Raw genomic sequence first — 27,379 nt, forward strand, 5'->3', positions numbered from 1 at the left:
GTTAGAGTAGAAGTTGTTCTAATAATAGTTGAATTCTGGGTTGAATGAAATGTGAAAATGCAAGTATGGTTGGTAATATGTTTACCCGGTGGCAGGAGGATATTGGGGGAGAACATGGGTGCTTATTCTTTTTTGGGTTGAAATGTTTGTATTACCGCCATAACTGAATACAAGATGTTAATGACAGCTACCAGCGAGGACACACAAGCCATCATCTCACAGACAAGGTACACACATTGAGTCTCCACTCCACTGCCTGAAATGATGAAAGCCTCGGGCCTCACCACCATTACTTCAGGAAAGATTAAGCTAGCCACATGGAACGTGCGAGGCCTGAGTGATCATGTTAAGTGAGACAGGGTGCACTCTTATGTTAGGAGGCAAAATATTCACATAATCTTACTCCAGGCGACTCACTTGATGGATACAGAAGCCGAGAAGCTGCGTAAGAAATGGAGGGGAATTATGTATTCAGCCACATACTCCTCACATGCTAGGGGGGTGACAATATGGGTGGCACTATGGGTCTCCTTCATGCACTACTACACCAAAGCTGACATAGATGGTTGGTATATACTTATACGCAGCATGCTGTTTGGGACCAAAATATGTATGCTTAAAGTTGAAGCCCAAATGTGGACGAATGTGCCTTTTATTGGACTATACCAATTCTCCTAGAACCTTATATACAAGTTCCCATAGTCTGGCGCAGGGGATTTTAATTGCACATTAAATGACACCCTAGACAGACTCCCTCTATGACAACAAGTCAAGCCGGCCATGGTGCAAGTGCTACGGGAAGTTATGGACAGAATAAACTCTGTAGACATATGGCGGGTCACTCACCCTGAGACCCATACTCCTGTCACTCACTGACCCACAGCACCTATAGCAGGTTGTACAGAATGTTGGTGATGCGAGACATTGTAGATAAGCTACATAAAGCAGAATATCATTGCTGATTCTAATGTGATTATGCATATCTAAATATAGATTCTGCTATGACATGCACAGTGCCGCCGCTCACCCTCTGGCAGCAACGTCTGGAGGCACTGCAAAACCCAATCTTTTGCACTGAAACTCAAAGTGTCCTAGACTGATACTTTACTATGAACTGGGGCGACAAAACCACAAGGGGCAATGAGTGGTAGGCATTTAAAGGAGTATTAAGAGGGGAGTGTTGAAGTAAAAAAGTATGTAAAGGTTTGAGAGCCGCCATCCTGGCCCATGAAAAGGCGGTGATCCGCCTTCAGAGCAGGGAGCTGACCAATCTGTCAGAAAGAGTACAGGTGGTGCGAACCTAGCGAACACGTGTTGACAAGTGGGAGGCTCTTGATACTCTTACATTGGCAGAGACTATATAGAGAGGGATATAAATGTGGTATATTATTACCCTGGCTGCTGTATAGGGAACGCGCCCACCCCCAGATTCTGACGCTGTGCACATAGACAGAGCCATGATTTCCAACCAAACTGGTATATTACATGAGCTACACAGAAACCTCGAACAGGTATACAGATGACTTCCGCTACAAAATGATGCTGATGTGGTTAATTTCCTTCCTGGACTCTGTACACCTCCTGAGATTAGATAGGGACCAACTAGAACTGTTAGAGGCAGATATTGCTCAAGAGGAATTGCTTGAGGCTCTAAAGGAACTTCTGAGATGTATCAAAATGAACAAAACAGCCAATTCCAAAGAAATATACTAGGGTAGAACTCCAACTAGTCTGCTGGGGAAAAAAATTCATTAACTTACTTAAAGAATATAGTTTCATGAGTCAGACATTCTCGAAAAGTCATTTTATTGTGGTAACAATCTTTTCTATAGTTTTTACTTCTTATCATTTAATAAAGTCATCACATAGCAAAATATTTTATCTCACTAATGCTGTAACATCTCCCAATTCAAAACTATTAAAATGCAACACATAGTGCCCTTATACACTGATGATATCCTCATATATATCATAGATCAGAACTCCTTGCCAGTTTTGACACCTTACAGACGTTCAGAAACTGTGCTGGGTTATGGGTGAACAGAGACAAAATGGTAGTGGTCGCACTGGGTTCACTAGCTAACGGCGGACCTTATGGGTTACCACATATTGGACAGTGTTCCGTTATCTCAGGGTGCGGGTTGCACACTCTCCATAATAGCAATATGAGCTCACTATGGGTGGGATATTGCAAGGCTTATGTAAATCCATCAAATTCTAAACAACACTCTCACCCTCTCTGGTCGGCCGTATTGTGGTCGCAAATATGGTCTTTTACCAAGATGCCTTTGTCATTTGCAGAAAGTGTTATGAACAGTATGTGCAGGGAAAACTGGAGGTGTTCAAGCTCCTGCCAGCGGAGGGTGGTCTAGGACATCCAGACCTGGAGTTGAACTAGCCGGCAGCGCAGCATTAAGCACAGTGGAGCGAGGAGGACAATAAGAGGGAGCACAGAGTACTGAAGGGCTGTTGGGATGAGGAGCCGCTGCCCGTCACGCTGATGAGGGCCAGAGACACAAACTGCTCATAATTTAAAATTGCGCCATAGCATGGGATATCACGTTTAAGAGGATACGGAAATGCCCCCCCACCCCTTCTCTGGATCTCTGAATATATGGTGGTTACATACCTTCCACATTATTTCGAATGCAATGCCGGTAACCAGTCAGAGGGAGAAGGGCTGCAGTACACTGGACGATTTATACCCTGGGAAGACATTCTTAATGTTGAAGATGCACAATCTAACTTTGAGGTAGGGTGGGGACATTTCCTGCAATATGGGAAAATAGCACACACTTTTAGGGAGGTCTGGACAGACTTTCCTGACGCACTCTCGACAACCACAGTGCTGGACACCCTACTACAGTTGTGACATTCTGCACATGCTGTATCGAACCTATATAGCGCATTAAAAAAATGGTGGAAGTAAGCTGTCCTTTAGGGCACGACACAAATGGAATACCGATTTAGACACACCACCCATAGATCAGGAATGAGAGTCGACATGCAGCCAGGCCCGATTCATATCCAGCAGTGGCAGGTTCAAATTAGTGCATGTACATATAGTACATCTATTATGCTTGCCCCTTCATGATTACCCAAAATGCGGAAAGGGAGTAGCTGACCTGCTCCCTAACACATGGCGTTGTGCCACACCGCCAGAATACTGACAAGGAGTGACAGATAAGCTTTGACATATAGTAAGGCTTGGACTGGAACGTAGTATATGACACTACTTACTGAATTTCATCCCTCAACCTCAGGAATCGAGTTTGCGGTGCAAGTTTGCCTCTTTGGGATTGGCGAAAAGTTAAATCGCAATTTGTTGGACATGCGCACAGGCCCCAGGTTGAAAACATGGGAAAAAGATGTTCAAGAGCAACAGCAGAGGCAATACTCATGAGAATGGCCCGCACAGATGAGAGGGTGGTTGAAGACCTGCTGGATTGAACGGAAATGGTGGACAGATGGACAGGGGAGCCAGATATTGATAATGGGAATCAGAGGTGCACACAACGATGAGGATCAGCATGTACTCAAAATTGTTACAAATGTATAGTGGGGTGATGAGAAGTGTTGCTGTGGGCAAGGTCGATGACTGTACTTCGTGTCTCTCATCCAGTTGCTGTACTATATGGCCTTTGTTATACAATAAAAGTATAAATAAAGTTAAGAGAATGCATCAGTCAAATTGCCCATTTGTAAAAAAATTATATATATATATTATTTTTGTTTTTTGTATTTATTTGGTCAAACATAAAAATAAATACATGTTTTGCTTCTATAGGTTAGTCCATAAGCATACACCAATACAAAATGCACAAGCTTGAAGCATTAACATAAGAGCATACAGGAGAAATGAGATAGTTATGCACACCATTTTTTACCCTAAAGGAGCCACGGAGAGGTCATACCGCGGACATAGCAACCACATTTCCATATCACCCAACTTACTTCAACATTACCAGGTTGATTATACAGGTTAGTTACATACATCAGTGCCACATTGTCTAATAACATTAACGTTTACCCCGGGGTTTCCACCATGTCAGGGAGTGAGTCTGCAGTGGGGTGTGCCTTCCCAGCAAGATATGTTTGGTATAATCCCCAAAAGTTCTTGGGGCGGCTTCGGGGGGGGGAGGGGAAGCAGCTCACTGTACAGTTCCGTCTGTGTGTTGCAATACAGCATAAACTGTGACCACTCCTGTATTGTAGGAGGAGGGCCTTGCGACCAACGCATCGCTAATCTGCGCTTTGCAATTAACACACCCATTTCAATAAAACGTCTAATTCCCTTTTTTATTTTCTTAGTATAGCCCAGCAGAGCAACTAATAGATCAGGGAGCATTGGGACCTCCGTGATGTCTCTCAGTTTCTGAAATGCCATTTCCCAGTACTTGGCTATTGTTGGGCATTGCCAAGCTATTTGTATAAAATCCGTCTGACACTTCCTGCATCTCTCACATTCAGCAGTCTCCCGCAGCCCATACCGGAATAACCTTTCCGGGGTGTAGTAGACTCTTTGTAAATATTTAAAATGGATTAGTTGGTGCCGGCCATTTAGGGACACACGACGGGTCGCCTCACAACTAAATCACCAAATATTATCATCAATAGTCCTTTTGTCACTCCAACCTAGATTTTGTGCAGAAGTTCTTGCGATATGCCTGGGTAACTCCGTAAAAACTGGACACTAGTTTAACAGGTGTTTCTGCTTTCAGTATGAGTGGGAGTGGGGTCACCTCTGGGGGCGCCACCATGTCTTCACCCAGTATCTCATGCAGTGCAATGCGCACCCTATGGTACTGAAACTGCACTAATGGGGTGACCGTGGTGCTCTCAGTTAACACCTCTTCCCATGTTCGGACGTTCCCGTCCAGAAGGAGGTCTCCAGTCTCCTTTACACTCAATGCCTGGAGTGCCTTGAGCGCTGCACAGTCTCTGCTCATAGCAAGCCAGGCACTCCATTCCAGTGGAGAAAATAGTATGTTACAGTTTTGTCTTTTAAGCAAGTCATGCCATGCGAGCACCGTAGAGTTAATGGCATCTAGGATCCCTGTACGTCGGTCTGGGGGCCGTAATAGACTAAGTGAGGAGGTTCGATGGGGCAACCGCCACCTTTTCAATGAGCAGGTGCTGCGGTTCTAGTGCCTGATGTATCCAATGAAAAGCATGCAAGCTCTGCGCAACTCTGTAGTACAACTCCATGTCCGGAGCTGCCAACCCTCCCAGATAGTAAGGAAGAGTGAGGACCTTCCACTGAACTCTCGGTTGCTTTCCTGCCCACGCCAGTTTAGTCAGTGTGGTAGTAATGGTTTTAAAAAAATTATCCGGGAATACCATAGGAATATTTAAAAATAGGAATAAAAACCTCGGTAATATCACCATTTTCATCAGCGATATCTGCCCCAGGAGCGAGATAGGTAAACGTATCCATCGTTCAACGTCTTCCTCTAGCTTGGTGACTGCCCTCCCATAGTTTTCTTTAAAAAATGGGTCCGGGTTAGTATGAATTTGTATCCCCAAATAGCGAACCGGCTCCGTAGTCCAGTTTAAAGGGAAATCTAACTCGAAAGGTGTGGTGGAAGGCGTCAGTGGGAAGGTTATGGACTTAGTCCAGTTGATTCTTAAACCAGATAGTTCCCCAAATCGAACAACTTTCCTCAGCACTGGGGACAGATTGACTTCTGGGTTCCTAATATAAAGCAACGTATCGTCTGCATATGATGATACTATTAAGTTATAGTTTGGGAACCAGATCCCACGGAATCCTCGGTATTCTCTTAGGGCGCATGCAAGGGTTCAGCTACTATGGCATACAGAAGAGGTGACAACGGGCATCCCTGCCTAGTGCCCCTAGAGCTTCTCACCGGGGCAGTGACCATATCGCCAATACGTATTCTAGCAGTGGGTGAGTTATATAATACTGCAACTAAATTCGAGAATGCTGCGCCTACCCCCATTCTCTCCAGAACTGCCCGTATGAACGGCCATTCTACTGAATCAAACGCTTTTTCAGCGTCTAAGAATACCGCAGTGGCCTTTACCTCTGGGTTAACATGTTGGAGAGCACCAAAGAAGGTGCACAGATTGTATATGAGGTTGTGACCCGGGACAAACCCTGCCTGTTCTGTACTGGCCAAACTCGGGACCAAGGGAGCAAGGTGATTAGCCAATATTTTGGCAAATATTTTGGTGTCTACATTCACTAATGACAACGGGTGGTAAGAGGAGCACTCCTCTGGGGCCTTACCAGGCTTGAGTATGGTGACTATCATAGCTTCCCTCCATTGAAGGAGGCAATTCCCCCGATTCGGAAAGCTCTTCAAAAAGTGTAACTAAGTGTGGTGTAAGGAGATCTGCAAATTCTTTAAAGAAGCCCACTGGCAAGCCATCCTGCCCAGGGGCGCTGCCAGATCACATATGACGTAATGCCTCTTGTATTTCCCAGGCCTCTAGTGGCTGCATCAGGTACTCACGGTGGTCGTTAGTGAGCCAGGGTAATTTTATGTACTCTTAATAGTTCTGGTCAGCGCTGTCTTCTGCCAGAGGACGAGAGCGATAAAGGGATTCATAGTACTGCTTAAATTGGTTGGCAATGTCTTCAGGGCCTACCAACATCTCACCCTCCTCGGACCGTATGGCAGTGATAGTCGATGCCTCCCTCCTACTACTCAGCAGCTCCGCAAGTGTAGCTCCCGGACGCTCTCCCTCACCATAGCTTCTAGCTACCACGTATTTTCCCATATGCCGAACTTCGTTATCTGCGGCCTCCTGATATTCCGCAAGCTTTTTTTGCAACTCCTCTTCTCCCTCTACTGCCCCATCTCTACGCAATGCAGTCTCCAACTCAGTCAAACGTTTCTCTAACTGTTCTAGCCTACTCCTGATTGCGCAAAGCACCCCAGAGTGTTTAGATATAGCTACCCCTCTAATATATACCTTGAATGTTTGCCAAACTGTAGAAAATTGTGACACTGAACCTATATTGTTCGCAAAATAGTCCTCAATCCCCTCAGCCATATCAGCATTGAATGCAGTGTCAAGCAGCAAATATGGGGGAAATCTCCAAGTAAACGGGCAGGGCTCCTATGAGGGCAGCGCAGAACCAAGAGAATAGGAGCATTGTCTGACAGAGTGCGAGGGTGGACGCTACAATCCCTTACTTCCGAATACATGTCACGCGACATAAGCCAATAGTCTAATCTCGTATGAAACCTGTGTGGAGCAGAATAGTGTGTATAACCCCCTTGCCCCGGGAATCTTGCCCTCCAAACATCCACCATATCTAATCGTAGTATGTCCGTAATACATTTCGCTGAGGCCGAAGTTCGACGCTCAGGGCCCCCGGAGCTGTCTAGCGTTGGATCCAGAACACAGTTAAAATCTCCTCCCACTAACGGTGGAAGAGTTGTGTCAACACTGGGGCAAGCAAAAAGGGCTTTGTAGAAGTGGGGGTTATCGTAATTGGGACCATACACGTTGATTACCCGTAAATCTAGCCCCTTTCCCCTACACTTGGAGATTGTGAACCTCCCTTCGACATCTGCAACTTCCGGATCAATTTTGAATCCTGATTTCGGGTTTACCCATGTGAGCACCCCTCTGGCATGAAATGAGCCCTTCAGCACTTTTTGTGATAACATCGGGCTGTCCATGGACAAATGAGTTTCAGGTAGTAGGGCTATGTCTACAGAGTGATGTTTGAGGTACGCAATTACATTCCGCACCTTGTGATGGTTATTTAGGCCCCGGACATTCCATGTTAAGAATCTAATTAGTAGACCATCCTGGTGTATCATCGTTTAGGGTAACAGGTAGTTATAAGCAACAAAAACAGTCCCGCTATGTCCACCTCTATCAGATGCGGTAAATATCTAGAAAATATAGCTTATTCCCTTCTGTGCTGTGGCTCCAACAAAAGATTCCCCGTAAACGCCCCCCCCCCCACGTTGCGTCAACCCCAACTGGACACAATCGGTTATCCCCCACCCATAACTCAAACAAGAGTGGCATAGTGCCATCAGGTGGTGCACACACAGGGGCGGGTGTTGCGCTCTCCGCCCACGCACTTCTGGCAGCCGCAAAAAGTAACAAACCGTCATTTCAATACTATCGTGGCAAGTTGGCTGCCTTGCCTTAATGGAGTATATTCACACCGACCACCTAGGGGTCAGAGGTCCAATAGACACCATCCATTTGAAGCTATTTGCTCATCCAGCAATCTATGGCTGCACTATCTAGGTCCCATCCACCTGTGGATAGGGTATTGCAGTTGTCTCCTAAATTCAAAGTGGTGACATTATTCCCTTAAATGGTTGACGAGCTCACTCCTTCCGTGGATACTCCAAATAGCGAGCTCTGTTGACCTAGCCCCTACATTGCGCTATCCACTATATTCCTATATTAAGGGGAGCGCTGTAGCAAAGCACCAATTCCTGAATGGTGACGTAGTGGTACATATTACATAGGTAACTACTCACACAGCGACAGACCACTTAAAGCGCGCCAATCCGTCTCCCAGACATCTAACTAAGTAACCTCATGTCTTGGGCATCTTTAAGCATAAATCAAAACCTCCCTCTTCCCTCCCCCCTTCTACCCTCAATGCAGACTAGTCCCACTGTTCGCAGAGCTTGCAGTGCAGTTCAAATAATTTTCGGCCATAGTGCCACCCTCGGCACCCTGCGACTGTTCCACTGTAGGTGCGCGTTGTTGCTCCTTGGTGTAGTCCTTAAGCGCTTTCTGTAAGGCCTTGGGATCCAGGAGGATCTTTGAAACTCTGTTCATTGTAACCTGCAGGCGCGCAGAGTAAAGCATGGCGTAGTCAAGATCCTGAGCCCGCAGTGCACGCTTCAGTGGGGCGAACTGTCTCCGAGCCTCCTGAACTTTAGCCGTGAAGTCAGGGTACAATGATAGTGTGGAGCCCTCCTACTGTAAAGACCCCTAGTCTCTGGCCTTTCTCAGGGCCGCGTCTCTGTCTATGTAGTTTAAAAACTTTGCAATAATCGGGCGCAGGGGAGCACCTGGGGGAGGACGTGGGCACAGCGAGCGATACGCCCGCTCAATTACAAACATGGTGGAGAAGGTGTCTTGGCCCAGAAGTGAGACTAACAGGGTTTCCATGAATAGTTCCATATTCCCAGTGGAAGTAGACTCGGGCCGGCCCGTGAGACGTATATTGCTCCTCCGAGACCTGGCTTCGAGGTCTTCAGCTTTGTCCTTCAGCTGCATAAGGGCCTTGCCCATCTGCTTTTGCGTTGCATCAGACTAAATGTGTGCCTCCTCGACCCTGGTAATTCACCTCTCTGTCATATCAATCCTTTCAGTATGCTTATCAAGGCGTTCGGACATACGATCAGCGCCATAGACCAACAAGTCTATCTTGCCTTCTATAGAGCTGAGGCTGGATTGGATTTTAGCTAGGATTTGTCGGAAAGCTGCAGTGGACTCTTCGCTCACATAATTCTGCTCCGAGAGGGGTTGAGGATCGCCAGTCTCTTGGGTCCTAGTCTTGCGCTGTTCGAACGAGAGTTTGGACTGGTCTTTGTCCACCTTCCCCATCTTCGCCAGTTCGGGTTCCAAGGGGAACACTGCAGAAATTTGCCATTATGGGATCGCCGTGCAGCTAGTGGAGCAATTTCGTGGCGCACTATGGGCACGCTCAGGGGGACCCCCAGCATTGATATCAATGCAAAAGAGGAAGTGAGGGGAGGCCTAACGAGCCCAGCTCCACTCTGCCAAAATTCACAAAAGTCAACCAGGTTTGGCTTATTTATATAGTTTTGCCCCGTTCGCACCCTGGGGGCCATCAACTGAATAAGTGAAAGTGCAGAGAAATCAGCCTCCGGACTACACTTGTCACTCCGCTGCTTCCGCCATGGACTCTGAGCACTAGGCTAGTTCGATATGGCGCAGTCAATTAGGTGCCCCCCATATGCACACAGTCACGCCAGGAGTCCTTCAAGAAACCAGCAGCCAAGGGCCAGATTAGGCAGAGAGTCCCCGGGCCTTGAGCAGCGCCGAAGCAATCACCTCGCACACGTCGGTAATATGCCCCGTAGTGCACCAGGGGTTTTTGGTTGTGCCGCAGTCTCTAACGGCAATGGTCGATCGGAAAGGCTCCACCCAGGGACCGCTCCGGGCCTCCCGCTCCTCACCGTATTAGTTGGGAGAGCTCCGAGCCTCCGATTTCAGGGTACACCGCAGCGAAATCGCAGCCCACCACACTCCACGTCGAGTCACCGGGCCGGGACTGCAGGCCAACCTCCTCCGGCGCCTCAGCGCCACAACACCGGCCCACTGGGCCGCCCGAACAAAGCGGGAGGAATCGATCAGGGCTGGCCGCCCGTCCACACCCTCCGCCAGCCAGCAATGATCAGCAGAGGCAGCAGGGCACTCAGGAGACCAGGGACCTCACCGTTTGCCAGGTCACCCCTGGGAGGGTCGTTTTCTTCTGCGGCGGGGCTCCGGAAGACTGTGTACGTGCGTCTCCCTCTGGCGCTCGTAACGCCGCTGTTTCACTGTGGATCAGTATCGGACCAGCACGGTTCAGCCCCGGGAAGCCTCCGACACTCCAGATGGCCTCATTTCCGCTTCTTAGACTGCAGGGTCTGCCAGGTTATTGTAGGATAGTGTAATGGCGTAGCGGAGCTCAACTAGCTCGCGACCATCTTGTTGAGCCGGTAAGCTCCGCTTGCCCATTTGTTAATTACATTAGCGTAGGTAAATTACTTAGATCATATGTATATTGCTGTATCAAAAGTACAATTATGAATGTACTCCTACACCCCTCAACCTTTGTAGTTCCTGATTGTCGGCTATGCATTGCCAAGACATGCTTATATTGTCAGATCAGCTGTCAGCCTACATGCACTTTCTATTTAATGACTAGCTCCTGGATCATCTCTAGAAGATGATGCTTCAGGGCAGATTAAAATCAATTTGACCAGATTCTTCATGATCCATCATTTCAGAATATGAGGGCAATATTTTTGCGTCATTTTCCTTGGCTTTCAATTTCTTTTCTCTTTCTTTAAATTATATATGACTGCTTAGACGTGTGGAGCAACAGTGCACAGATCCCTTTTTATATCTTGTCAGCTAGACCGAGCTGCAAAATACCTTTTGTGAACTTATCAAAAACTTACAGTTGGCTTACAGCTCTCCTATTGCTTACCATCAATTGACTTTTTTGTCACTTTCAGTTGCTTGCTTACTTCTTATTTAACGATTTACCTTCCTCTTCTTGCCTTTGGCCCCACCCCTGAGCATAGCCTTTTCACTTCTTTTTTGACTGACTAACTGGAATCCCTCCACTGCTCACTTTTAGAAAACTATTTCTTTCTTTTTTTAAACACTCTATGAGGATGCATGTGTTGTCCATCTCTCTTCTTCATGTGCTTCTTTCTCCCCACTATATACCCACCCCACTCTCCTTGTTACTCTCTCTTTTGGGTGCTGCTTTACCCCTTCACCCACCACCCCCTATCGCATCATCCTCCACCAGCTCCCCCACCTGCTGCTCCGTTGCTGTCCATTGTCCCCTGCCACATGCAGTCCTTCTTTTTAATTTAGAAAAGTGCTTTCACTTGTGAAATATGATTTTTTTGTATTTACTGATCCATTTTGGATTGGTAAATTTTAAAAATGGTACCCGCTTCATATCGTAAGCAAAGCAAATGCATGGTTGCGCTTACAAAATGACATGTCATCAAGCCTTATTATTTTTTGGCATACAAAGCATTGTTAAAGAATGTTTTTTGTAAAGGCAACACCGCATCAGCAAACAGTCTTGGCAAAGCCAATGGGTCCAACAGGAGAGACCTGGCTTCGCTATCGCTTGTTATTATTTAGCCATTTGTTGTAATTGGTTTCTTTTTTTTAATATTCAAATGTGTAGTAATGTTATCTGGAAGAGATTTCTGCTGGTTACCTTTTTTTATTTATTTATGGGCTTTCACCACTTTGTTTCAAATGTATAAATGTTCCTATCTTCTTTCTGGGTAGTTTAATTTAAGCTGTTAATAATTTTTGCAAATATTTGTAGGTTTAATTTGTAGTGACACCTTGAAACTGAGAAATCTATTTCTAATCCAGTGATTAGGTTAAAAATTGTCCTGACATCATTTATCTTAATGCTAATATCCTTCCTGGCTTAATAATACCTAGAGACTTATCCAAAATCAGTTTCTTGACGTTAACTATAAGTTGGGTAGAGAGAATGTCTTCCGGTCTCCTTGACTAACATGGTGTTTGCTAGAACGTACATTTAAAAAGCAGATGAAAAAACGGATTACTCTTTGGTTATCTGAGCAGGATCTATTACATATGTATATCAAGAAGTCATATAAAATGTATGAATGTATCTGTGAAAAAGTAGGATCAAGCCAAACATATTTCCTTGATGGTTATTCATTCAAAGGTGATAGAACCATGATGCTGTTTTGATATTGGCAATTTTTATTTAGAGGGATAGAAACGGAGTGTTCACACCACATGCGTTTTATTTGTGACTATCTAGATATCTTGCGAGAAGGATATATCACTATTTTCTTTAAAACACAGAAAGTGTGCACTGTACCCCAGGCAATTCATTATTTATGAAGTGTGGCATTCATTAAATACAGAAAAGAGTTTAACAGTATTTTACCAAAGTCTTTACAATTGTGAAGGAAATGAATGCGATTTTGATGTTGTTTTCTCTGCCTATCATTTGGATATTCTCCAACCATAAGCCAGAAAGGAAATGGTAAAATAGAAATAGTGAGGGTGGAGATGCCACATGTATTTTTAAGTTATTTCTGTTCTAATATGTTACAAATAGAGCTCACTCTTTTACCTTCTGGTTGGAAATTAATATTGACATATTGCTCCTCTCATGATAATATAGACCATGCCTATGCTATGCCTGCCATCAATTACACATGTGGCATGTTACACAGTAGGTTGAATATGTTGTTAGAAAGAGTGTGTAGTTTTCAAAAGGGTACTATTTCTTTTTTGGATTCCAAACCATTTGTGAGAATGTTGTGTTATATTAAAGAGAGTTTTAATATACTTCAGTGAGTTACAACTAGTGCAAAATTACAGAGTGGTTAGAATCCACACCTCAAAACAGTTCCAAACCTGACATCCATTTCTGAATGTAAGAAACCTCAATGAAAATCAAACAACAATAGCAAATGTACTACCATTTTGCTTTTCCACTCTTCTGATAAAAATGGTAATCCAAAGGCATTTCAAATGGGACAGTGAAGGCAAGTACCCTGGCATTGGCAAGTGTCATTTTCAGGAGCAGAAATGGTACCAAATCTCCCAGGGGGATGACTGCAGTGTTTATACCTGGGTTCAGCTGGCATCCAGATCCATACCAACTCCAAACATTTCTGAGGAGGTCTGAATTCAAGGAGGTATAATTTCAAGGAGGAGTGACTTCAGGTAGGTATAATTCCTGAAGTCATACTTCACTGCAAAGGGGTCATACTTCCCTCAATTCAAGAAGACTTCTTGGAGATATTTACATGGACCCCACAATGTTTTCTTATCCAAAATGCGGTGTAGATGGGCCTATCATATGTGACAGGAAAAGATCAAAAGCATGATCACGCTAAGCGTACTTTTGAAAAGGAGGAATGGTAGAAATTATTTCTTTGGTAACCATTTTTATGTGCACCAGAGTTGGGTGTTTTTCTACTACATATAGTTATTCTTTTCACAGTACATGCAGAGATTTTTTAATTTTGGGCAATAAGAATTGGTTTTAGCCCGTAATCCGATTAACAAGTAAAGAGTTGGTAAGCAGAGATAGATGAAGTCGAAAACAAGAATGGAATCTATGCTTAAATGCTGGCAACAAATTTCTATAAACTCTTAATAATCATCATTCAAGGGTCATAAATGATTATGAATTTTAAATAAATGAGGGAAATTTGTAGATTTATTAGTTGAGAAAATATTTTATTTGACCAATTGCTTTCATATATGTTTCAGAGCATCATCACAGAAAACGAAGAACTTCCTAAGATTTTCCTTGATTTCCTTAACATTCGCCATTTGCCGTCACTTCCAAAAACAGAAAGTTATGGGTAAGCATGCTTCTTCTGTTTGACGATAAAATGTACAATACATTGTCGGGATACAAAGTTTTGGACTCTTATATCAGATCATGATGACTACAATTTTCACAGTTGTAAGGGTACTGACCTTTTTTGAAGCATGCCTTTAAAAGAATAGTGTTTTTCATTACATTGTTTCGTATGCGCTTTCTTTGTAATATTTGTGCTTTTACAGTAAAAGAATGGTACGTTTAGTCCCAAGTTTGCTGATTTTAGAGGTTCTTTTGTTCATGCTTTTTTTGCTTCCTGAATCAGCACCTTCTTCCATTCCCCTTTCACCAAACTTATTTTCATTTCATAGTTAACGCTTTGTTTGTGTAACTGCTTTGTATTTCTCCCATTCTCTTCCGTTACAATTTGTCTTGACATTCTGTGCGATGCTATTATGGCTAGCTAACACATTTGATACTTTTTATTCTCTTGAGAAAAAGACTTTTAATTTTGAAGTTGCAGTAGTCAGTTCCAGAAATATTGAGAGCTTGGACATGAAAAAAACCCTGCTCCATTTGATAGAAATAGTTTGCGATAATTCTAGCATGGTGTCAGCTGTCACGTCATGTGTCTGTTTAAAGAAATGTGTTTTCCCAATATAATGTAGGCCTTGAGAGTTAGTTGTGGGGCAGTACCAGACAGCCAGACTGCTGGATTGGTGTTTGTTTTATATTGATGCTTGTTTAATCGTCTTGTATAGTTATTCAGACATCCTCATGAAAGGCGTTTCCACGCCAGGACCTTTGTAATTGTATGAACATTCTCTTTCGTTCAACAGCCGTACAACAAGATGAAATTGTGTTAGGAAAATGTACCCACAGTAAAGCCTTTGGGGTAGAATTTATCACATCAAAAACACAAAAAAAAGGTAACCGATCACAGAGTAAATGTGTATTCATGTTAGAAATCACAGTATAAAAGCACTGTGACACTAGAAAAAGGCAAACTGCATTCCTATCCTACAAAAACTATGGGAGACGAAGGAAAAGCCCCGACTCAAGTAAAAAATAAACAGACCAATCTCCCTAATTAATCCGGATGCAAAGATTTACGCTAAAATTCTCTGCAAGAGACTGGAACACCTTCTTCCTCAACTAATTGGGAATTCACAAGTGGGCTTCATGAAACATAGACTTTCCAATAATAACACACGGCTCCTCTGCCATATTATTGAAAAAGCTAAATTGGCCTCCTCTGAAATGGTATTGGTTACCCTCAATGCTGAAAAAGCATCTAATAGGGTCTCTTGGACTTGTCTCCATGAAGCTCTTAAGAAATTTAATTTAGGAGATTCCTTCACCAAAATGATTATGGCCCTGTATAGTGGTCCGTCAGCTAAGGTCGGTTCTTGTGGTTTACTTTCCTCCGCATTTAATCTACAAAGAGGAACGAGGCAAGGCTGTCCTCTCTTCCCCTTATTATTTATCCTAAGCCTCGAACCCTTACTACACAAGATCAGATCTAATCCCCACATTCATGGAATAGCCTTCAATAATCTCAATGTGAAAGTTGCGGCATACGCTGATGATATCTTAATTGGCTACCCAATCTATCCCTACCCTTCTCCAAACCATTGAAGGATACGCCTTAACAAAGACAAATCTAAAATCCTTGCTCTGAGTAATCTCTGCTTCAGGGCCTTGTTCACCTACACAGGTCTTACCTGGCAACGGAAATTTGCAAAATAGTTGTGTTTGGAATTCAACTCTGATTTATTGGAATCCCTGAAACGTAATGAGGCACTTATTTTAAGAAAGGTAGAATCTCTTCTCGAGAGCTGGAACCCAAAATTCCTGACGTGGTGGGGCCGAGTTGAGACCATCAATATGATGAGCCCCCCACATTACCTTGCAAATATGCTTCCCTTAACTCTATCAGAGGAATTTCTACAAAAGACTGACAAACTATTAAATACATTTCTTTGGCAAAACAAAAAAACAGGAATCTTGTTAAAAAAAACTACGCCTCCCTGTTCAACTCTGTGGTAATCTAGCGGACTTCAAGAAGTATCAAACCGCCTTCTTGGCCTTACAAGGCTCACTTTGGTTCACTCAATCTCTGGACTATACTCCCACGTGGCTAGCGGTAGAAAAGGAGATCCTAGGCGAGTTCCACCCGATTTCTCTTCTATCCAGCAACTCCTAAAATCCATCCTCGGGTAAATATATTTTCTACAACCCAAAAAGGGCCCTCTCGAAAATAGATAAACCCCTAGAAATCCTGATCTCTAATTTGGATATGACTTCCCTTTGGTACAACTCTAAAATCAGAATCCAAGGCTCCCCAGCCTGCTGGTCTCACTGGGCTTCTAAAGGCATCTATTTCCTGAAAGACCATGGGTCCTCCCAAAATCTGCTATCCTTTAGAGAAGTGAAAAAGTGCTTGAACCTGCAAAACATTTTTGCAATTTCTTGAATCTTAAGCTTGCTCTATTTAAACTAAAACCTTATAACAAAGACCCTTCCCTCACCAGGATCATCCTATCCTTTAAGAAATCTGACCACCAGGCCTTCAAGCTTTACCATCTAATACAACCGAAGTCCTCCACCACATCCTCCAGACTCCAAACTAAATGGAAACCAAGCGAAACGATTACGTCACAATCTTGGCATCAGATTTGGAGGTCAGTGGTATCATATACAATATCCCTCTCCCTTGCACAGACGAAATTCTGGTTATTACACTGGACCTTCTGGACCCCGGCATGCCTCCACAAACTCTCCCTGATAGACAATTCAAGTTGCTGGAACTGTAATGACCTTATAGGAGATCTCCCCCACCTTCTCTTTTACTGTAGAGCAGTCGGCCCATTTTGGGATTCAGTGTTTAGCTTTATTCACTCTATCTGCGGGGTCCTTCTGGAGCGAACTTTTCTAACACTACTCAAGGGATTTTTAGACCTGAACATCAGATCTCGCAATGACAGTCTACTAATTGATATCCTTCTAATGGCTGCCTGTAAATCTATTCTAACAAACTGGAAGAACACAGTGGCCACCTCCTTCCGTCCTTGGCTAAACTAGATCTCCTTTCTGAGAGGGGCAGATAACATCTCATTACAAAACTCTCCATCCATGGGTTAAACGCAATACATCTATCTTGAACTCCCTTGATAACTATTTTGCCACCCCAAAACCACTGTGATTATCTATTGTCCACCCCCGATACTCTTATACACCTGTCCTCTATCACTTGGATGCAAATATGAGAGATATCTAAAACTATTATCACCACCTTTCAAAACCCTGGGCTGAACCCTTGGACTGAATAGAACATACGAGCTGGAATCCACCTGCACTTATGCACGCTAAGATCTCCTTGGACTTTACACAATGATACATGTGTTTTGTCTCTATACCTACTAGTACCCCTCCTTTCCCCTTTCTTCTTACTCATTTTATTTGACCTCTATCACTTATTTTTTCGCCATATTACACATCTTGGGTTTATCGAATCTCCAAATGTTGCTTTCCTCTTATTCATCATCTGTTCCCTGGATTTTGCTCTGTAATCTACACCCTCCGGTCTCGATCGACCCTCCAGGACTCTATGCATTTGAACTGTATCTCATAAACTGGACCCTTGTATTCTCTGATTGTCCTTTTCTCTCTGTTCATTTGTTTATAAAAACAATTGCTCAGTAAAATTCTCCTGAAATAAAAAAAAAAGTTAATACAGTATTTTTGTCCTAAGTGTTTATAAGCTTCATGCTCACCTAAAGGCTGTGAGAACAATTCCTGTAATTCTACATTTTGTCATGGTCACACAACCTGCAGTTTTTACTTGATGTTTTTAAACGTTCGGAACGGGAAGATTGTGCGCTAGCTAAGTATTTCTTAGTGTAGTACAAACCAGGTGCTCCTTGCCCATGATCCATTATTGGTTTGGAGAGCATAGAATCCGTGTTCACCTAATAGCTTCCCGAGAGGGTCAAAGAGAGTCTTGCTAAAATTAGCAGATATGAAATGGAGGTGAAAGCTTTAGAACTCAGTTTTCTGCATTGATGTGCTGTAGTATGCACATTCAGGCTTTTCATTACATTGGTCCTAAAATATCAAGAAAAGATCTAGCTCCCTCCCTTTTATATCATGTGTGCCAGTTACCTTATGCAAATCTGATTGCACTTTGGGTATCTAAGAACTGATTACATTTTGTATTTATTTATAATGCATAAGTAGACAGATCTAGTTTCAAGGCGCAGTAAAGCGAGATTTAGGAGAGTCAAGCAGAGAGACAAGGATAGTATATTAGGAGGGTTATTCAAGAAGGATAGAAAGCTAGATGTGGCAAAAAAAGATATTAAGAAAATAAAAAGAAATACGGAAAAAGCTAGCAATTCCGCACGAGGAAGGATGAGGAAATCATCTTGGTGAAGACCTGAACCTCAACCAGGAAAATCACACATTTGTGCATAGAGTTATGTAAACTGGCCTTTGCCAATATCCTCCACTTACTAGGATATCACAATCGTCATAGATAACCATTTGTAGCCAGATCACACAGTTAAACTGGTGATGATAACATTAATAATGTGCATAGAAATAATCGTAGTGATGTTGATTAGCCCTGATCATGGAAGTAAACCTTTAACGCAACAGTAGAAACAAATACAGAGGATCAAATGTCCTGACTACTTATGAGACTGTGTAGCCTTATCTTGGCTGTTTATTGAAACCTACAGTGCTCAAATATACAACTGTGTCCTATTTGCATGTCAGGAAAGTTTTACACTTTCAACCGATTCATACGTGCGCTATCCAAACTGGTGGTATGCCAAATTTAGAACACACAGATGTTTGCTAGAATACTAAGGATTTCTAAATTGTCTGAAGCCCTCTGAGGGACTCATTGAATTATTTTTTTATATATTTTTTAATTTGTTTATTGACTGAATTATTTTTCACCAACGGAAACGGTTTAAATTGATAAAAATGAATTCCATTTACAAGGTACTGTGTATGCAGAAGTGGAACACTATTTAATATTCATGTTACACATGTTAAGTTATCTTTGTACTCAGATTGGGGCCAGTGATTATAAATCTACAGGGTACTTAATTCCAATTTATGGAATTTACATGGAAACGTAATTTCCCTAGTACTGGATCTTTCATAGATTCACATGCTTGAATCATCCTGGTCGTTGAGCTAGGAGTGCTACGGTAACATTACATTAGTAGCCCATGTTAAACATAACCTAGTGGCTGTAAAAAGGGCTCTTGAGTAGCATAGTCACATCATCTGAAAAGAACCAAACGTCAGCCAGTTCAGAGACAATGAAATGGAAAACCATACCCTGAAAGGCAGCCATCCTTCAGGATTTCTCCCGCATGTTGTGTATGAAGAGAATCCCTTTAAGCTTTAATAAATTAAGAAGGACTATTACCGTATGGAATAATTTTATTTGTACAAATACCTTGTGTATGCTCTAATCTTTGTTTGTTTACATAAGTGTATTTAATGATTTGTTACAATGTATTCAAAATGATGTGGTACTATGGTAGAATAAAAGGAAATTAAAATGCACTAACAAATAAAGTTAATTTCAGTAGCGAGCAATGCCACTATTGTTAAACCCCTTCTGAGGTATATTGAAAAACCGCCTATAAGAACACCTACTATAATCTTTTGTTTATTTTACTCCCAGGGTCATATAGGTTGGTTCAGGCTCCCTCCCTTCTCTTATAAGACCATTCAGACTGACATCAGCCACAAGAAAATCTACAAAATGCATGTCCCGAGTCGCAGCACACTTAAGGAAACAAAGCCATCCAGTGGTTTCCTGTTTGGATTTCGGACGGATAAAAGATCCAACATACAGTTGGTCAAGAATTGAACCCAGGCATGTTTGAATCTGTTCTGGGGTTGATCCTGGACACAAGACAAGGAAAACATTTCCTTCCAAGTAGAGATTGCTCAAATTGCAAGATTTAGAAGCTTGGATTTGGTCCAAACAGTAGACTGTGAATTCTAATGCCTTCTAGGAATGATTTCTTTACTCATGCTATCGAGTCTGTTGATGAGGCAGTTCCAAGAGATCTGGATTGTCAAAGGTCTAAGTGAACGGATTCTTCAAAGAATTTAGACGGGTTGTCATTTTGGATAAACATGTTCAATACAGCAAAGGGCCTCAGGTTTTTTAATCGAACCTGCTGGGTTGGGCTCTTGGTTAAATCTATGGGGACGATTGTAAAGTTGTCAATTTCAGGCATCCAACCTTTGTCCTCAACCTCCTAGCCAATTTTGCGCAATCTGAATTGGCAGGCTGTAACATCTCACTCTTGCATTTAGGTTTCTTTTACTGCCACCAAAGAGACAGGCGTAGGCCTGAACCTCAACTTCTATTGGTTTGCCAACAAGAACGTAGCCGGAGAACAAATGCTAGTTATCAGCCCCTTTCTATTCCAGTAGATATCTCTTCTCCCTCTCTCGGATTGATTGATTGGCTTGTGGCTTCAACCTGCCCCCAACTGAGAAAATGGGACTCCACCGGGAGAGGATCGAGTGTCAAGTGTCCCCCCTTCAATTGTAAAAATTCTGCTGTTATAGCTTGTGAGTCCAGACTTCCCATTGATGACTTTAATGACATCGAAAATATATTGATATAATGAATATGGAGCGTGCAGGTAGAGAAATGACGGCATCCAATGCATTACAGTGCACTCTACTCCCTCCACAGCACTCTACATCACTCCACTCCATGTCACTCAAGTGCGCTATGCACCACTCTACGCGACTCCACGCTACTCCATAACACTCTACTCCACTTTATGACACTCCATGCCAGTCTCCTTTTCCCCACTAACGTTTAGCCATGCTGAACAGCAGCCACACTGGTATACATCATCGCTAAAACATATTGGCAAAGCCAATAGCTTTTGCACAGGCAAGACCTGTTGGTTATGCTAATACTTGTTAATACATATGTCACTCCTAGGGTAAGCCCTGAACAGCCCAAAGGGCAGGATGCAGTGTATTTAAAAAGTTGGAAATGTACTTTTAAGTTTGACATGTCCTGGTTTCACTATTGTAAGACCTACCTCCCCATAGGAAAACATTGAAGATACCTTATAGCATTTAGTAAGTTGTAACTTCCAATTGAAAGCAGGTGGACCGGTCTAGTTTGGTCTCTAAAGAATTGTAATTACAAGTCCTCCTTAATAGTAAAGTCAGATGTTTCATATCTGAAAATGTCACTTTTAGAAAGTTACCGTTTTCTTGTCCTAACCATTTGGTGCCTGCAGCATGTTTCTGAGTCACATGACTAGATTTAGCTGGCACTTGATCTTTTGTATTTCTTCCATACAGGGAGAAAAATGGAAGATACATGTTGGTAGGATGGGCCATTCTGAGTTAATGAGGGGGAGGAGCTATCACCTACCACACTTGCACATCACAAAGGCTCTGCCTGAGCACTCTCACAAAAGGGATGACGCTGGCTGTTTGTGACCCCAGAAAAGCTGGGGCCAGGTCAGGTAGAAAGGAAATGCCCGACACCTCATGGGGTAGAAACCTCTAGAAGTTTCCTCTACTTCAAAGTGGGCTCCAGGTATAAATATTTGACCCTTAGATTCAACTCTTAACACTTCCGGACCTGTGAACTCTGCCAGGAAGAAGTACTGCTGTGCTGCAAAAATGACTACCAACCTTCTGGACTGCTGTCATGCTGCCCTGCTGTGCTGACCTGTTACCTTCTTGCCTGGGTGAGAAGGACCAGACCTGCTTCTTTAAATCTAGGACCCCAGAGTGACTCTATAGACTAGTTGGCTGGCCTCCTGATCAGATGCCTCAGGAACAGAACAGGCTTCCAACCACCTCTAACTCAGCATGTGGACTCTGCCATCTTTGAGTCCTGTCCTCCCAGGTGGTGCTACCCCAGTCCTGAAGCCTTAGAAGTGGGCCTGAAGTTGTTCTGCCAGTCAATCTGTGGATTCAGCAGAAGCGACACAACTCCTGCGAGGCGCATCTTCTGCTGAGCTGGGTCATTGCCTCTGCTGCTCGGCCCATCGCCCTCGGAACTGACGCATCTCTTCTGCTGCACGGACTTCCTCGACACAAGGATTCAGCATCACCTACAGCAGCCAATCGGACTCTCTACATAAGGACATCACCCTGCCCATCCCAGCTGATCTGAACCACCATGGTGCGACACATCTCCATGCAAGGACATCGCATTTCGCAGCTCCCTGGAACTGCCACTGTGCGACGCATCTCCTCGCTGGGTCCTCGCTTTCACTCTGTTGTGTGACACATCCTCTTCGTAACCAGGACTAGGGTACTGTGTTCAGCAGACCTAACTCGGTCCCTGGTCACCTTTGTAGTCTGCCTGAACGTGTGACTTTGTCCTGATCTAGAACAACCAAATAACCACAGTTGCCGCTTGGTGCCTTTTGGCGCTGTATTCACTGAAATCTTTAAACTTGCATATCTCTGGTTTTGCTGATTGGATTTTTGTTTTTTTCGTTTTGATTTATTTTTTAAAATTTACTTTAATGTTCTAATTTGTTGTTGAATCTTTATTGTCTTGTGGTTTCACTTTACTTCTGTTTGAAGTGCTGCATAAATACTTTACATATTGCCTCTAAGTTAAGCCTGACTGCTTTGTGCCTCAAAACCAACGTTCATCATGGACCGAGGCATAAGAAGTATCATCCATGTTCTTTCTTAAACAATGAATGAGAACCAGACTGGGTTTCATTGTTCCAGATGAGTGCATGTACAGGATAGAGGCCTGTTACTGAAACTACATGTATTCTAACAGTGAAAATAATTGAACAATGAAAGATACATTGACGGACATAAATTAAACTGGATGCCTTATATATTGGAGGAAAATTGTTATAATTCACGAAAGAGTCAAGGTATGAAGCATCAGCCAATTAAGAGGACTAAATGACAGTGTACTAGAAAGGCCTATAATGAACAACACCCAGGAACATCAAGGCACATACTTTTATGTTCGGAAGATAAGATAAAATAAGATAAGATAAACCCATCCGGACGCAGCACAAGCTAGACATCAGCTAATTAAATGGTTTTCCACCTCACAAAATTCCAAATTCTAATGCACAATACACAAATGCAAGAAAACGTAAGAGTAGCCACTAACGGGTTATGGATACTGAGCAAACAATGAAGGTAAAATAATTATTTATACAGCTTACTACACAAAGCAAGCAAAGCACTTTACATTGTAAGAATAATTAATACATGGACCTGAAGGAGAATTCCTCAAGCAATAAATGAAAAGAAAACTGAACCCCAATTTCTAGTACAATTCATGGTCCTTTAGATGAGCAGGTACCTTAAGAAATGTGCCAGATCGGGAACATCTCTGTGCCACATTATTACCGGCACCTGTTAATCCTTCACCACGCATCTCCATCAGACATGACCGTGAGGTACCCCTGATCAGTCACTCCGGTTTCTTTTACAAAATCTTTTTCAAATCCTCATTTTCTTCCACACTTACATAGTCAATCACACCCTCAGCGTTTCCCTGTGCATGCATCTCCTCTGCACCCACAAAGTGCATGCTTTTGTCAATGAGGCTACTATGCAATTCGAACTGACCTTTTGTCAACATAACCACATCACGTTAAGACCACCAACACCAGTCCTCCAATTTTACCGTACCTACTTTAGCAGGCACCACTTTCCATTGCCCCATAAAGGAGAAATCACCTGTCTTTGTTCATGAATTTTAGTTTCTGGCAAGAAAATCTCTAATTTCACAGAGACACCACATTCACGCCATGTCTTTGTTCAAATTCTTCTTAATTTTGAACCGTTTCTCATTCTTCTACCTACACCAGAGGATTCTATGCAGTGTTCAGAATTAGACAATTCCTGCAATGAGTCTGGCACAAGCTTAGTCTCATTTTCTCTATATCTCAACATTGCAAACAATGTATCACTTCTAGTATTGTGTGGTGTATTTTGATAACGTCACATTTTTTTAAAAATATAGACTGAACGTCCCTGCTAGGAGCATTAGTCAGTTGGGTGCCTTCTTTGATAATTGTGTTTACACATTCCACTAAACCATTGGATTGGGGTCTGAATAACACAAGAGTGTAATGCTGAACTTGATATCTCTTAAAAATATTCTCCATTCTTTGTGAAATATATTGAAAAACTTTATCCGATATCAACTCACAAAGGGGTCATTCAGACTGAAAACGTTCTCTAAAAACATCAGAGTCATATCTGTATCGGCACGTCCAATAAATTCATGATAAATCCATTTGGAAGAATAGTCAATAAGTACAATGAAATACTGTTTTTATTCAATTATTAAATTGATGGGCCTAGCAAAATCCCCAGCATCCTTCTCCCACAGCCAACTTGGAAGCGGAACAGTGATCAAGGGCGTATTTGTTATCTTTTATCGTTTATTCGACCCAATACACATACTCATCTACGGACCTATCCATTCAAGGTCTCAAGATCTTTTTCCACATGATCTTCTCACTAGAAGTGCACCCCAGGTACCCCTCATAGGCTATAATTAGTTTTTGGTTGCAAGCAGTTAGGTGGAATACATTTCTCGCTCTTTAACAAAACACTGAAACCATACTTAATTTTGAAGAAATGTGCACAATACTTTGCAACTTTCCTTTTATGTCCTTAACCTTCTGTAAGACAGTCATTCTCCATGTTTTCCCACCATTAGTCTTCTAAGATAATACCAAGACATTACTATGAAAAGATCAACAGTTGTCACATGATATTCCTTATTCATCAACGTATCAATGGAGTCCTTGGTCTTAGTCAGTAATCTTGACAGTCTGCCCTTGAATTAAGTTTACCTACAAAGTGTTCTACATAAAAGTTGTAATCTTGTAGCTTGGAAATAAGGTGCACCAAATCTGTATAACCTGATCCATGCTCGCTCATCAAATAAATTGAGGACTTAAGATCAGTTCGCAGTTGAAAATGTGCTCCCCAAAAGTATATCTCAAGTGTATTAACTGCCCAAGAACATGCAACTGCTTTCATTTGTACTATACCTTTTTTCGGTCTCACTTAATGACCTAGAAGGTGAATGTTATTTAAATTTGTAAGGCGAACAGCTACCCCGATGGGTTTCCCAGTGCTGACAAGTAGGGAGAAGAAGGATAAATAGGAAGTTACTATTGAATAACCATGTCTTTACTTGTCTACGGAAACTACCAATAACAGTTTCCTCTCGTTTAGAGATAGGAAGAGAGTTCCACAGGGAGGGTCCCAAAAAAGAAAAGGACCTACCGCCCATCCTGGTAAGTTTAATTCTGGGAATAACAAATTTAGACTGTCCAGCAGAACGCAGAAGACGAAGAGGTGTATAGAGCTGGATTGAAGATTGCCTGTATTGTGGGGCAGTTCCAGATTTAATTTTAAACATAAAGCTTAAGGCTTTAAATTTAATACAGTTCTCCACTTTAAGCCAGTGTAGTTTACAAAGAGAGTCGGTAGCTGACACCATCCTAGGGACCTGACACAGCAGCCTAGCAGCTGCGTTTTGCACTACCTGCCATTGTACTATGGTTTGAAAATATAGAATGTTGACATAGACGTACGTTGAACGGAGGGGGTATCGTCCACAACATTTTCTTTAACCATTTCAGAATGGTGAAGCAGATTGCAGCCACCCTAGTGATTTGTTGTTTCCTTGACAGGTGGTCGTCAATGATGACACCCAGGTTGCAAACTTGATGTACCAGCTGGGGTAGGGTGCCCATTTCAGTGGGCTAGTGTTGAGATCCCAAGCTGAGTGAGATTCCCATTATCATTAAATCGCTTTCCTTTATAGCAATGGAAATTTTGGTGAAGATGCTTCCATCTTTGAAATGCCTATGGTGCCCAAAGTAACTCACTGTGTTTATACTGTGTCCCCTGTATGCCACGGCTTTTATGTCAGATTTTTTATCTTTCGTTTGTCCATCTTTTGCTAAAGATTCGCTTATCTCATCTCAAATGATTCCAAGAGATCCAGAATAAGCCTTAAACTCGACATGCTGATTACCAATCATTACTTGGCAATATGGCCCCAATTTCTTGGCAATAGCACCAGCATTCTTCTCCACTTTCACCATCAAGACAAGACCACCTACGCTCTCCTGCAAATCACTCGCCTCATTTACACTTTTGACTTCAACCATCCTCTCAGTAGCCTTTCACACCTTGTAAAAATGCCCTTTTTTGCATCTCATGCCTCTTTTTAATTTTTTTCCTATTCCTTGGCACGGTGACGCTGTTTATTGCCTCTTTAGTTCTGTCTACATCTTGTTTTCCTTCAGCACAGCACAAGCAAGAGGAGACCCGCAATTTTTCGCATTACCAGATAAAACTCTGGGGCGTAACACAAGCCCCTGCAACCACCGCGGTGCGGGGGGCCCTCGGGCTGACCCTCAACACAGCTCTCGGGACTGATAGTTCCGGATAAAATCTAGCAGGGGGGCCTCGTCAACTTTCGTTACCCTACTGATAAAACTTTAGAAGACATTTGTGATCTCTTTAAACCCTTTGTTATACTAATAGCTTCTTTCTGGGTACGATTACTCCAGAAGAATAGGTTTTCATGGATTTTGTTTTTATAACAGTTGGTCACAGTTTGATCACATATGTTCTGAAATATAGAATGTTCGAATTCACGTGTTGCTGACAAAGTTCTCAACTCTGCAACGTTATTATCTATTGTCTCATTTGAGCTTTGTTTCTAGAATAAAAATTGTGTTGTTGTACTACTACACTAGGCTCCTCAACAAAATTGTTATTCTAACCTCTTGATAGCCTCCTTGTAAACATTCCACATACTGAGTTCCTCCAGTTTTGGTTCAGTCGTAATCAAATACCTTTAGCACTCCGCCCCAAACGCATTGAACCAAAGTGCAAATTTCTTTTCACTATCCAGTTGGCTGACATAAGTGACCACTATGTAGTTTTCAATAGTCCTCAGCCACTGTTTCCATCTGATTAGTGGCTTACCCAGGCACTGTAATAACATAGAGGAGGTCATAGCACTATGTGAAGTAGCCATGCTTAAACTTTAAATGTCAAAATGCGTAGGTACTTTAAAAAGCAGAAGTAATCTCCCTCATTGTGCCTTTTATCCCTCAAGATGCTTTAAATGTGTTGTAGTAGTAAGTCTCGCTCTGCCCAAATTGTTACCTTAAAATTAGGCATGTGATTCTCAAACATACCAGTTCTCCTCACAGTCTCTTTTTTCAGCAATTCATATTCTTTTTCTTAACTACAAAGAATAGGTATACAGCTTACTACAAGTCCACC

General features: G+C 42.6%; 1 protein-coding gene across 1 annotated transcript in view; it reads left to right on the plus strand.

The window, feature by feature from the left end:
* SNX24 (sorting nexin 24) overlaps positions 1-27,379 on the plus strand; it is a 656,912-nt gene that overhangs the window by 591,640 nt on the left and 37,893 nt on the right. Inside the window, exon 4 of the mRNA XM_085632674.1 lies at positions 13,993-14,087. Within this exon, the coding sequence (XP_085488800.1) occupies positions 13,993-14,087 (95 nt within the window). The remainder of the gene's footprint in view (positions 1-13,992; positions 14,088-27,379) is intronic.

The sequence above is a fragment of the Triturus cristatus genome, chromosome 2_1, assembly GCF_964204655.1.
Source record: "Triturus cristatus chromosome 2_1, aTriCri1.1, whole genome shotgun sequence".
Classification (NCBI taxonomy): domain Eukaryota; kingdom Metazoa; phylum Chordata; class Amphibia; order Caudata; family Salamandridae; genus Triturus; species Triturus cristatus.